At 46.1% G+C, this 12962-nt stretch overlaps 1 protein-coding gene across 1 annotated transcript in view; it reads right to left on the bottom strand.

Annotated features, from left to right (window-relative positions):
• The window catches only part of LOC140508184 (uncharacterized), a 34004-nt gene extending 24218 nt beyond the window's left edge, over nt 1-9786 (bottom strand). The window contains 4 exon segments of the mRNA XM_072615962.1: nt 556-651; nt 2005-2131; nt 8575-9588; nt 9699-9786. Of these exon segments, the coding sequence (XP_072472063.1) occupies nt 556-651; nt 2005-2131; nt 8575-8607 (256 nt within the window). The 5' untranslated portion in view covers nt 8608-9588; nt 9699-9786.
• Between the last annotated feature and the right edge of the window lie 3176 nt (nt 9787-12962).

The raw sequence follows: 12962 nt of genomic DNA, 5'->3' as shown, positions 1-12962 counted from the left end.
TTCCACAATGAGCCTTTCCAGTCCTTCATTTTAGGGCTTTCCCTCTCTCAATGAGCTCCCATTTGTCCTGTTCATAACAGGTTTCTACAATGTGGTTGGCATGTTGTCAGCACCCCCACACCCTACCCTACATACCCAATGATGAGCTCCAGGACAGCAGGGGCTGCCCCTTGCATCTCTTTATTTCCCTGCTGCTTAGCTGAGGGCCTGGCACAGAGCAGGCATTTAATAAATGTTCAATGTCTTAAAGAAGGTCTACAAAAGAACCCAAAATGAAAAGTCTAACCCTTTTGGCAGTTTCAGGGGAGTTCCTGACCCTTAATTCCAAACAATGACATTTCATGGGATCAGAGATCACTGGAAGAGACCTTCAAGGCCATGGGGTCCAACTCCCTTCTTTTACATAGGGGGAAACTGAGGCTCAGTGATTCAGTAACTTGTCCAGGATCCCACCTGTAAAAAATATCTGAAAAAGAATTCCAAGTCAGGTCTTCCAAACCACACATAGAAGTCTCTTGTAACTACACCTCTCATACCTGCTTTCCCCTCACTCACCTGGATAGCAGCTCCTGAGGCCTTCTTGCTCCAGCAGCCAGGGTGCTTCCCTTCCCTCCAAATAAGACATCAGATCTTCTCTGGGAACTGGCAGTCCTGGGCATAGGGAATCAGGGATGAGGACAGAGAAAACCTTGTAATTTATTTCCCTTTAGGGAAAAGGGTGTGCATGCAAAGCTAGAGAATCACTCCATCATGTTCACAGAGAACTGGTTTATTCTCCCATTAATACTTGTAATGCAAGTAATCCAGAATAGGATGTGCCAGATCAGCCTTGAGCTCCAGCAAAAGGGACCTTGATGAGTAAGCTTTGACCCTGTCCACTCTCCTGCTCCTCACTCCCTGAAACCTATAGAAACCGTGGTCCTGTTCATTCAGGCAGTCTTTGCCTCTGCTGGTCACATTCTCCTGCTGGGGAACTCAATGACCCTCAGTTAGTCAGATTCTGATTCTAGGCCAGTTTGCTATTTCTACCAGTGACAGAGGCTTGCAAGCAATGTCACAGGATGGTTCCCAGAACTCCTCAGGCAAGGTTTCAATAGAACTGATTTTGGGAACGTTGGGGAGAGGTGGGGAGAAGATCATGGAACCAATCTGGAGTCAGAAAACTTGGTGCCCCTTCTTCATAGGAGGATGGACCCATTGCAAAGCTTCCACTATCAAGAAAAAAGAGGCAGATGGAGGAGCAGTAGAGAGAGCCCTGGGCCTGGAGTCAGGAAAGCCAGGGTTTCAATCTAGCCTCAGACAGTCAGTAACTGTGTGCTCCTGGACAAGTCATGTACCCTCTGTTTAAGTCCACTTTCTCCAGTGTCAAATGGGGATAATGATATCACCTCATGACATCACACTGTAAAGAAGGCACTGAGCACAACAGCTGGGGAACAGCAGCTGAACAGAAGTGCTGATGCTCTTCCTTCCTTTCCCACCATCTGGGCTGGAATTGGGGGCAATGGAAAGGAAGGGGAAGGACAAATGTGCCCTAGAGGCACAACTGGGAGCTGGGAGCTACCAACTGAGGCCTCTCATAAAGAGGAATGTCCTAAACACTTGGCCCCTCCCAAAGAGGAAGGGGGTGCAGGGCCAAGCCTCCTGAGCAGTGTGCAGACATTGGGCAGACACAATTCATGTCCAGGGAGATGCTGGACTGCCTGATGGGGGATGACTTCCACACCTGACATGCTTCAACACTGATCTGATCTGGCACCTCAAGCTCCCTAGAACTGGTAAGAGTCAGGAGCAACCAGGAAACCTCCCATATTGTCCTTACACAATGTACTGCCCTTTCATAGGAAACCCAGGCAGCAGGAGGCTCCTGTCTCTAGGCCACAAGAAACCAGCACTCTTCCCTTTCTAGTAAGTGATAAATGCTCCAAAGCCAGCACACTCAGGAATGGATATATTTCCTCTTAAAGCAGACTCAGAGAGGCCGGCCAGGGGAAGTGTCCTTACCCAGGGACAGCAGGTTCCCAGCATTCTCCAGCATGACCTCCTTGTACAACTCCTTCTGAGGAGGGTCCAAGAGGCCCCACTCCTCTGGGGTGAAGTCCACAGATACATCCTTGAATGTCACCAACTCCTAAACCATCAAATCACAAGACTTAGAGCTGAAAGGGACTCCAGAATTCATGTAGTCTGACCCTCATTAAGGGAGAGGAGGAAACAGAAGCAGAGAAAGGGGATTTACCCACAAGTCATACTCCTGCTGAGTGTCAGAGTCAACACTTGAAACTACAGTCCTTAAGAGCCCAATGGAATATTGAGAAAAGGGTTTGATGTGGCCAGATGGAATAAAGTTGAGAAAGGTCTTATTATGGAATGTGCCTTCCTATGTATTCTAAGACAACGTGTGTTGTTTTATCTGTGAGGTCAGAGGACCTGTGGAAAAAGAAAGAGAGAAATGTGACATTTTTCCCTTCTCAGAACTCACAGAAGTGATGTGTTATAAAGCAAACTGTGTGACGAATGTGTGAGAAGGTGGCAAGGAAAGTGTATTCTGGGGATTTGGGGGATTCATGCAGGATTGTAGAAGATCTGGTTTATTTCCTGAGAAGCTGCAAAAAAAAGTCTTCTCTAGATAAAACGTGTAATGGATTCATAAGAGACAGTAATTACAATCTGGACTGAACTGAGGGATATGAGACTTTCCAGCCAAGTGAAGGAGGTTAACCTGTTACTGTGAGTGCTCGAGGCTACTGTGGGTATGATGTGTCATGGCCAAAACATCTCATGCCTTTGCTGTATAAATCCTTCATTCATCAACACCATATATGTGTTTATTCTAATATTTAGTTCCCATAGTTGGTCATTTTCTTGTTCTTTGTGCTCAAAGTGAACCAAAATGATGTCACTATGTCAGGGTCAAGGTGTGTCTGACTATGGATGATCAGTCCAACGGGCCCAGAAGGCTCTACCACAGGTCAGGCACAAATAGTCCATGTGAGTATCTGGGCTGGAGATGGCTCTCACTCTGCACATCTCTCCCTTGTTTGGAGCTACTTCAATTCTCCTTTGCTAACACAGCCCAGCACATGCTTTGATGTGGACATGCCATGCTGGGTGGTCCTTTGCCAGTGTCTCCCATGTCTCACAATTCATTACAAAGTTCTTCAGAGAGACCTTGGGAATGTCCTTGTATCACTTCTTCTGACCACCAAGTGAGCCCCTTCTTTGCATGAGTTCTACATAAAACATTCTTTTATGCAAACATTCTTTTGGCATTTGAACAACATATCCGTTGATCAGAGTTGTGCTCTCTGTAGTAGAGTGGGAATGCTTGGCAACCTAACTTGAGAAAGGACTTTAGTGTCCAGCACATTATCTTGTCAGGTGACCTTCAGAATATTCCTAAGAAGATTCAAATGGAAGTGATTCTGTTTCCTACGAGGCTTGGGCACACTGTCCAGTTTCACAGGCATACAATAATGAGGTCAGCACAATGGCTCTGTAGATGTTCTGTGTGGTAGTTAGCCTAATACCTCTTCTCTCCCATACTTTCCTTGGAAGCCTCTCAAGTACTGAACTGTCTCTGACAAAGCAGACATCAGCTGTTAAAATGAGTTATCTGAAATAGAGAACAATCTGAGGCACAAAATTTGCTAGTGGATAATGATTTCATTCTAACAGCTGACAGGTTACCTTTAAGTCAGGGCAACTAATTCCTTGCAAAGGGTGACAAAAGTGGGACTTACAGAGTTTGTTTTTATAACAGAAGAAGAAGAAAAAAAATTCCAACCATCTTAGGAAACGTCTTGAAAATAAAGAAATTGGACAAGTCTCGTCATTGGTTACTGAATCCTCCTGGGTTTTCATCACCCAGATTCAACCTGAGTCTATCAGCTTGTCTGTCAAACTGAGACTACCCCAGAAGTCTTTGTTCTGCAGCTGATGAGTTTTGGAACCAAAAGTATTATTTTAAAGGATCTTTAAAGCTTGAATAAAGAGGAGAAAAGAGGAGCTTGTGGTTTGCAGTGAGCAGTCACACCCCATCCTCCAGCTGCCAGAAAGGGAAACTCAGTCTTATAACACTATACTACTCAAAGTAGACAACCTCCAGGTGAAGAAAATGTGAAATGGAGCTAATTCACTAAGACTGGAAAGAGAAACTTAGCCTTCCATCACCTCCCTTTTTCCAGCCATCAGAAAGGGGAATTTAGCTTTTGAAAAGAGTCTTGGAATCCCATGACTATTTTCGTCGTACAAAGAAATATGTTTTCCCATAAATTATCTATTACTAAATGACAGTCTTATCAGTCTGTGTATTCATTAAATCTATAGGCAACCTAGACTAAGAAGCATGTCAATGTTAGTCTGGCCTAGCTGTGAGGGCAGCTTTGGCCCAACAAGGGAACTTAATCCTACTATGAAACTAAAAATAAATCAAAGTCATTAAACACTGATTGAAAGGTTATTCTTTTCCCAACCTCTTCAGCTCTGTGTACATGCTAGAAAGTGCACTGTCAAGATGATGGAATTTATTCAGAGCGCTCAAAAGTTCTCAAACTGCTGTAAGCAATGGATAGTGCAGTGCAAAATGGGGGACAACTTCTATTTTCTCTTTACATTTTTAAAAATTATCTTTTATTTTTCCCTAATTACATATTAAAAATACTTTAATTTATTTATCCAAGTTTTGAGTTCCAAATTCTATCCCTCCTTCCCTCACTCTCCCTCCCTACAGTAAGAAGATATAGGTTACATGTGCACAGTCATGTAAAACATTTCCTCATTAGTCATTCTGTACAGGAAAACTGGGGCAAAAAAGAAAAAAAAACTAAAAGAGAGAAAGTGAAAACAGCTCTTCAGTCTATATGCAAACCATGTCAGTTCTTTCTCTGGAGGAGGGCAGTGGGCTTCCTCATCAGTCCTTTGGGATTTTCTTCAATCATCACATTACTGATAACAGCAAAGGACATTAGGATTAGACCATCATCTTACAGCACACTCTACAAGACATTCTATATGGATGTTATGTTGTTCAGTCATGTCTGACCCTCCCTGAGCCCATTTGGTCTTTTCTGGACAAAGAAATTATCAAGAAAAACAGCCCTGATATCTCAGAGCCAGAGGGTAAAGTAGACATTGGAAGAACCCACCAATCACCTCTTGGAAATGATCCCAAGAGGAAACCTCCCAGGAACATTACAGCCAAATCCCAGAGCTCCCAGGTCAAGGAGAAAACAGTATAAGCAGCCAGACAGAAGCCATTAAAGGTCATGGAGCCAGAGTCAGGCTAACACAGAAATGAGTAGTTTTTACACTGAAACATCAGAGAGTGTTGAATCATATTCAGTAAGACAAGGAGCTAGGATGAAGGCCAAGCATCACTTACCCAGAAACACTGAGTACAATCCTTCAGGGAAAAACGGACATTCAATAAATAGAGGACAATCAAACATTCCTAACACAAAGACCAGGGCTGAAGGAGAAGCTGACCTTCACATACAAGACCCAAGAGAAGCATCAAAACATAAAGAGGGAGGAGAAAACAGAAGAGATTCAATGAGGTCAAATTGCTCATATTCCTACATTTATGACCATTAAGGCAATTAAAAGGAATATATATTGAGAGTTTGTGTGGACTGTGAAGAAATGATATTCAAAAAAGAGATAATTAAGGGGTGAGAAAGAATTATATTCCAAGGAGATGGAAGGGAAAGGAAGAAGGGGGTGAATTATCTCACATAAAAGCAGCAAAGAAGAGTTCTTACAGTGAAGGGGAAGATGGGGGAGGTGAGAAAGGAGGACTTGAACCTTACGCATATGAAAATTGGCTCAAAGAGGGAATAATATACATGCTCAGTTTGGTACAGAAATCTATCTCATCCTATAGGGAAGTAAAAAGAGACAGGGATAAATGTGGGGCAGGATTGATGGAAAGCAGGGTATGTTGGGGGAGGCATTCATTGGTCAGAAGCAAAGCATGGCTAAGGGGAGACGTGAAAGATGAGAGAAAGAGAAAGAATGAGAGAGAAAGAGAGATAAAAACAGGGAAAATAAGATGGAGGGAAATTCACAGTTATCATCACAGTAAATACGAATGGAATGCACTCACCCATAAACTGCATCACTAAATGCACAACAATTTTGATTATATTAAATTAAAAAGGTTTTTTGCAGAAACAATATTAATGAACCATGATGAGAAGGAAAACTGACAACCTGGAAAAAAATTTACAGGAAGTATCTGTGATAAAGGTGTCTTTTATCAAATGTATATAACTGAGACGAATTTATAAGAATACAAGTCATAACCCAAGTGATAAATAGTCACAGGATAGGAACAGACAGATTTCAGACAAAGAAACCAAAGCTATTTGTAGTCACATGAAAATGCTACAAATCCCTACTGATTAGAGCAACGCAAATTAAAAGAACTCTAGGTGACCACCTCATCTATTGAATTGCCTAATAAAACATAAAATCAAAATGTTAAATATTGGAGAGAGTAGGAAACCTAAGGCACTAATGAACTATTGGTGGATTTGTGAACTGATCCAACCATTCTGGACAGCAATTTGGAACTATCCTCAAAGGCCTATGAAACTGTGCGTAGCCTTTCCTCCAACATGGACACTGGTAAGGCAATATACACAAAGGTTTCTTTAAAAAGAAGAGGAGAAATGGACCTGTTTAGAGAAGGGTATTTATAATAGCTCTTTTTGCGTTGGCAAAGAACTGGAAATTGTGGAGATGCCTGTTAATTGGGGAATGCCTTAACAAGTTGGGGTATGTGACAGGCAGGATCTCAGGAGACTGAGAGAGACTTACATGAACTGATGCAATGAAGTCAGCAGAACCAGGAGGAGGATGTACACAGTAACAGCTACACTGTATGGTGAACAGCAGGGAATAACTGAGCTGTTCTCAGGGATACCTGGATCTAAGACAACCCCAAAGGGCTCCTGATGAGAAATGCTGTCCCTCTCCATAGGAAGAACTAACTGAGTCTGAATACAGACCTAAACATACTTTTTTTCACTTTCTTTCTTTTGCTTCCAGTTTTCTTTCACAAAATGACTAATATGGAAATGCTTTACAGAACTGCACATGTATAAGCTATTTATGATTGCATACCATACAAGGGAGGGGTAAGAGGAAGGAAGAAGGTTGAGAACTGGGAACTCAAAAGAGGAATTTTTCTGTGCCATTGGGGAAAAAATGAAATATTATTTCAAAAAAATTAATAGACAGTGGCATCTAGGTTGCCCAGTGGACAGAGCACCAGACATGGAGTCAGGAGGATATAAGTTTAAATTTGGCCTCCTACACTTACTACCAATGAGTCACTGGGCAAATCACTTAAGCCTTTTTGCCTCAGTTTCCTGAACTGTGAAATAAAGATACTAAAAACACCTCTGATATAAAGTTACTGTGACGATAGTCAAAAGTGGATGTAGGGGAGAAAAAAAGTCCCTCCACTGTGTCTTTGCCTTTGAGCCTGATGCCTCTCTGACAAGAACTGGGTGTCTCCTTCAGTATCCCCTTTCTTCACTGGCAAAAAAAATCTCCCAGGACTTTGAATAGTTCCCAGACTCAGCCCTTTCCCTGCATCCTCTCTAACAAGGGAAGTCCTAGGCCCTTCACCAATGCTAACTGTGTTCATCCTTCCTTGCAAAAGAAGACCCTGCCATCAGAGAATTGATGACATGACTTGCACTTGACTTTGTTTTGAATGAGGGAGGGCTGTGCAGGTCACCAGCCTCACTTTTCCTCCACAGCCATGTGAATCCAGTGACCAGATATTCCTCAACATGACTGGAGATGACCCAGAATGCACTGGGAGACCTTGGGCCCTTTAGGGAGGAATGCTAATTACTTAAGAACTAAAGAAGGCACTGTTTCCTCTGTCCTGATCCAAACAGCTCTCTTTAAGTGCCTATGAACCTGTGAATGTGACCCAGAAGCCAACTTAACCTGTTTTCTTGAGTTCCCATATTTTCCAGAAACACTAGACCAGAGCAGGCAGGAGGTCAGGACCCCAAAGCCCAAAACCTACCTCCTGGGACTGGCTCCTATCAGTCCTTACTGCCCTCTCAGTGTAGCCTTGACAGTTAAACCACCTACAAAACAGGGACCAGTCAGCGTAGACCAGACCAATAAACTGTCTGTGCAGCTTAGACCCTGGAGAAGCAGAGCACTCTGTCTTCCAGGTCTGGGAGGGAGAGCTGGGCCAAAGAAGCAAAGGGGAGGGGTGCTAGACATGGATAAAGGAGCAAAGACATGACCCCTATGGGACAGAGAGGGAAACCTTAAAAATGAACATGGGAGGGGAGCAAGTGGGTGTAGCCAGGGTGGGGGTGGGTAGGTTAGAGCCTGTAATGTGAAGGTGCCTTCAATCCTTGCAGAACACAGAAGGAGAGAGCAGGGCAGTGTTGTTACTACTGTTTTCAATGTCCTGCCTATTTCTGTGAAGAAACATTCCATAGGGAGGGGAGTGCCTGCCTCAGAGACAATCCCTCCTAGTCCGTGGAAATGGCCTCTGGCTGATGTTGGTCAAGTCTGAGGGCAAAGTGCACTCACCTGGGCTGGGGGGCTGCAGTTCCCAGGGGCCATTCCCTCTGGCTCCAGGCTCCTTGCTTGGGCCAGGCCTTGGTCTTCTGCAGGCTGAGCTGGGGAGGGAGGATCCCAGAGGGGCAGAGTCTTTCCCTTTTCTTCCAGGGCAGGAGGCTGGGCTACAGGGATCCACAGAGGGTCAGGCCTTGCCCTCAGGGCAGAGATTCTAACCTACGGGAATGGTAGATGATCCCATGCTCTCCTCCTCCTCCTCTTCTGCCCCCTTCTCCTCCCTACTATCCTTCAGACAACCAAGGGGCAGAAGGCCTTTCAGATCCCAGGTGAGACAAGAGCAGTCAGAACTTCAATGGCTCCTGAATCATAGATCTCCCTCCAACTGGTCCTTTTCCCTCCCTGCACACCCTCTCCCCAACTAACACACACACACACTATCTAGACAGCAGACTGACTCATTGATCTAGAGAGGAGGGAAGCTTAGGAAGGTGGAGGGTGGGGAGGACTCTGGGATGGAGCCCCAGAGAATGTCCAGGGGAAGCCTGAGGCTGGGAGATCCAGTCCAGTCTGGGATTCAGCCCCCTGGTAGGGGGCCTGAGGGCTCTGCAAGAAGAGGGGGCAGGGATACAGGAGGCCTGGGGAAGGGGAGCCCAGGAAAGGTCTGGTAGGAAGACATTCTACCCCAGCTCACGGCAGGGAGGTCAGGGACACTGCACTGACAGAAGAGGTCCAGGGGGACACTGAGCCTGGGAGAGCAGGAGGCCTGTGTCCTGGGGTCTAACTAGGAGCTCAGGAGGATGTGGGATCCTCTGGGAGAGCTCAGGCCTGGAATTCCTCAAAGGGAGATCAGACACCGGGAGCCAGTGGCTGGGGTCTGATAGGGAAGCAGCCCGGGAGTTGTGGATCCAGGTAAAGGCGGGTCAGGAGGAGGTTTGGTTCCTGCATCCAAAGTCGCGTCCTCAGGGCAGGCACGAGCTTTCGGTCCTTACAGACCCCAGCAGGGAGAGGCTTGTCCTGCAGCCAGGCCTGTGGGGGAGAATGGGACCAGGGGGCACAGACCACGTGGTCAGAGGAAAAGGTGAAGACCCAGTGGTAAGAGGAGCCAGCAGGGCTGGGAGGCGCGGGCTCGGACCTACCTGGGACCTGCACCCACAGAGCTGGCGTCCAGAGGGCAGAGTTCTCAACTCTGGGAGAGAAAAAGGGAGAGATCTCTGCTCACAGGGCAAGGAGAAGAAGGAGCCACCGCAGCCCAAGTTCCTGTTCTCAGCCAGCCCCCTGGGAGGGTGCTCCCACCCTCTGCCCGCCCCCGAGACCGTGGGCCGTTTCCTCCAATCACACCCAGGGCCAGGAGCTCCGCCCCAAGCCCCGCCCTCCATCCCGTCAATTACCTTCCTCAGTGGGATGAGCCCTCCCCCGCCCCAGACCCCTCCCAGGCCTCCAAACTCCACCCCGGGCTCTGATTCCACCTGGGCACCACCCGCCAGGTCCGTCATCTCTTGGTTATCACTACCACCTGATTGGGGGGAGGGGGAGAGCCCGGAAGAGACGACCTGGGGGTGGCCAGGAAAGCCGGTGATTCCCAGCAAAGCTGAGTTCTGCTGTTTCGGGGTGGAGGTTGCTCCCAAAATGCAGTCACTTGGGTTCTCACGTTTCTCCCATGGCAGAGTGGAATGTGGGCTCATTTCCAGGCAGATCCCAGGGGATCATGGGGATGTTTGACCAGCTAAGGGCAGAGCCACCCTTAATGTAAAATACACTTAAATGTGGCATGTGAGGGGGTGTGTTTAGGAGCTGAGGGAATGAGCATTAAATGGCAGTGGGTCCGAATCCCCCCGTTGTCCTCTCTGAAAGGCTTCAGGCTGCAGGGCCAAGGAGAAATGGATACAGTGGGTTTTATATCGGAGACAATCTGAGATCATCAAGTGAAGGATGTGCTTTGGCAACTTTGTTTCATGCGTTGAAACTGTAACATTGTGTATGTTTTTACTTTGCTTCACATTTTTCCATTGGGGGATGTGGAGGAAATCGTGCTCTAAGTTATGCTCTTAATTTGGAAAAATGGTTTCTAGAGGGACATGCAACTGTGCCCTTAGAAAAGGAGTGGGACTGATGAGGTTCAGACTCTGGGAGCCTCCTTGAGTTCCCCTTGAATCTTCCCACTTAATCTGGCCTTTCTTACCCAAATCTAATCTTCTCATTTGTTCAGGCAGTCTCCGGAAGCCCATGGGCTTTTCATTATCATTTCAGGTCTCTGTTGCACTCCCCACCCTTGATCCCATCAACCCCATACCCATAACTGTCCCTATCAAGATCTCTGGATTGCCCCACCTGCTTCCCACCCAAACCCTCCCTAGCCTGATATCTCCTGATAGCCTCCAGCTGTTTCCAGCCTTTGACCCTCCTTGGACTTCTCCTCAGGACCCTTCCTAAATCCCTCCTCCCATCACCCTGGACTACCAGACCACCCCCCAGATCCCTCCTATACTCTTTTCTGTATTTAAGTCCCACCTTGCCTCCATGAAGGTGCTCAGATGCAATCCAGCTCAGACTCTGTCTAGCTGGGATTGTGTCTGGCCCGCTTGTGAATACAAGCGTTACAAAAGCTTAGGCTCCTTAAGAGGCAACCCAATTAGGCGAATCCTTAATAAACTTTGTTTTCTTTGGCTTTAAGAAGGCTTGAGTCGAATTCATTCGAGCACGACCCGGACCGTCGGTATTTTGGGGTTCCCCTCACCCTTAAACCTCATCAGGACCAGCCAGGGGCCCCCTCAAACCCTCTGGAGCCCCCTCCCCTGAGAAAGGCCTGAAGCCTGGACTGGCCAATCAGGAGACACATTGTCTCCCATTCTGACCTTAACCTACCATCATGCCTTGCGTGCTCTGGCATGACAGACAGTGAAGCCCCCTGCATATCTCTCCATGCATGATCCAGCAGCTTCCAGAGAAACAAACACACACAATGCCTAGTTTTGTTTCTCGTTCTTAGAACACACTCAGTAATGGCTGACACCCCTCACGGAAGGTCTGAACAAGGAGCAAACAGAATCAGGCTGTACGTGTGCTCTAACCTGCTGACCTCAAATATTTTTATGTCTTCTTTTCTGACTCCATCATGCCTGACTCTGGTTTAATGAGAATAAGTAAACACGTTAACGATTACTGAGACATGCATGGGACATACAGAGATATGCCTGGGGGTCCATTGTGAATGAGCCCAGGAAGGACAGAAAAGGGGATTTTATGGCTTCAGAGTAATTTCCTCCCCCCCCTCCCTCCCTTGCTGGCTCAGGATGCCTGTGTCAGCCAAAAATACAGTCTCCATACATGTTACCCATGACATGGGAAAGGAATTTCTTAATTGAATAGGCTGTAAATATAATAAGATAGAAGAAGTGTGAAAGTGACCATTGAAATGATTAATCCAGGGGAGTCTGTGTTTCTTATGTCATTAACATGACTGTACATAGCTTAACATGTGTCCATAACATACCAAGAAAAAGTCCCAGTATTCAAGATAGTGTCCAGTTCAAGGTGCTTGTCTTTGGCATTCATAAATAGAAAAATACTTCCAGGCAGCTTCATCTGGCCTACTGTAGCTGCTGACACAGGAAGGGGAATTGTGGGGTTCCCTGACAGCAAAGTCATGCATGTCTGTCAGGCCAGAACACACAAGGCATTGTGGTAGGCTAAGCCCAGAGTGGGCCAAAATGTCTGTCTCCTGATGGGCCATTCCAGGTTTTAGGCCTTTCTCAGATCGGGGGTGGAGGTGCTCAAATCATTTGGGGAGGGGTACACAGCAGGAACCCTGTTCTGTTTGTTCTTAGGAAAAATCATGTGGGGAAGCTGAATCTGTTTCTTTCTTTGGACCAAACCTTTTATAAATGGTTTACAGAAGTTCTTCTTTTCATCAGTATGCTGTGAAATTATGAATTAAGTTGTCAGAGTGTGCTTACAATGTTTCAAAAGTGCTACTTATTTATTTGGGTATATTTGGCTTTAAAATGAATAAGAATTTACTCTGAGAAAAGTACAAGGGACTTTGTAAATTCTTCATTCAGCCTTTTACCCTGGTTGAGGAGGCAAAGCTAAGGACAAAGAGAATGTTTAAGAGTCTTATCCTGTGTCAAGGTAGCAGCAACTAAGGTTGGTCACCTCAGGTCAGCAAGAGATTCAAGATGGAGCCAGCTTTCATGGATCACTTTTGTAATGATTTCTCTGTCCCTCTGATGCAAATCTGCCTCAAACAAGCCTCAAAAGAATCCTCAGGACTGTTTAGGGTTTTTCTGAGGCCTGCACTCATGCTTGAGCACAATACTACAGCCTGGGTTTTTACCTCCACTGACCCACCACAAGAACTCAGAGCAGAGAAATTCCTCTCTGACACTGATTCTCCAGGAGTC

This window comes from Notamacropus eugenii, chromosome 5 (genome assembly GCF_028372415.1).
Source record: "Notamacropus eugenii isolate mMacEug1 chromosome 5, mMacEug1.pri_v2, whole genome shotgun sequence".
Classification (NCBI taxonomy): Eukaryota; Metazoa; Chordata; class Mammalia; order Diprotodontia; family Macropodidae; genus Notamacropus; species Notamacropus eugenii.
Note: the sequence above shows the minus strand (reverse complement) of the source record. Positions and strands in the feature narration are given on the sequence as shown.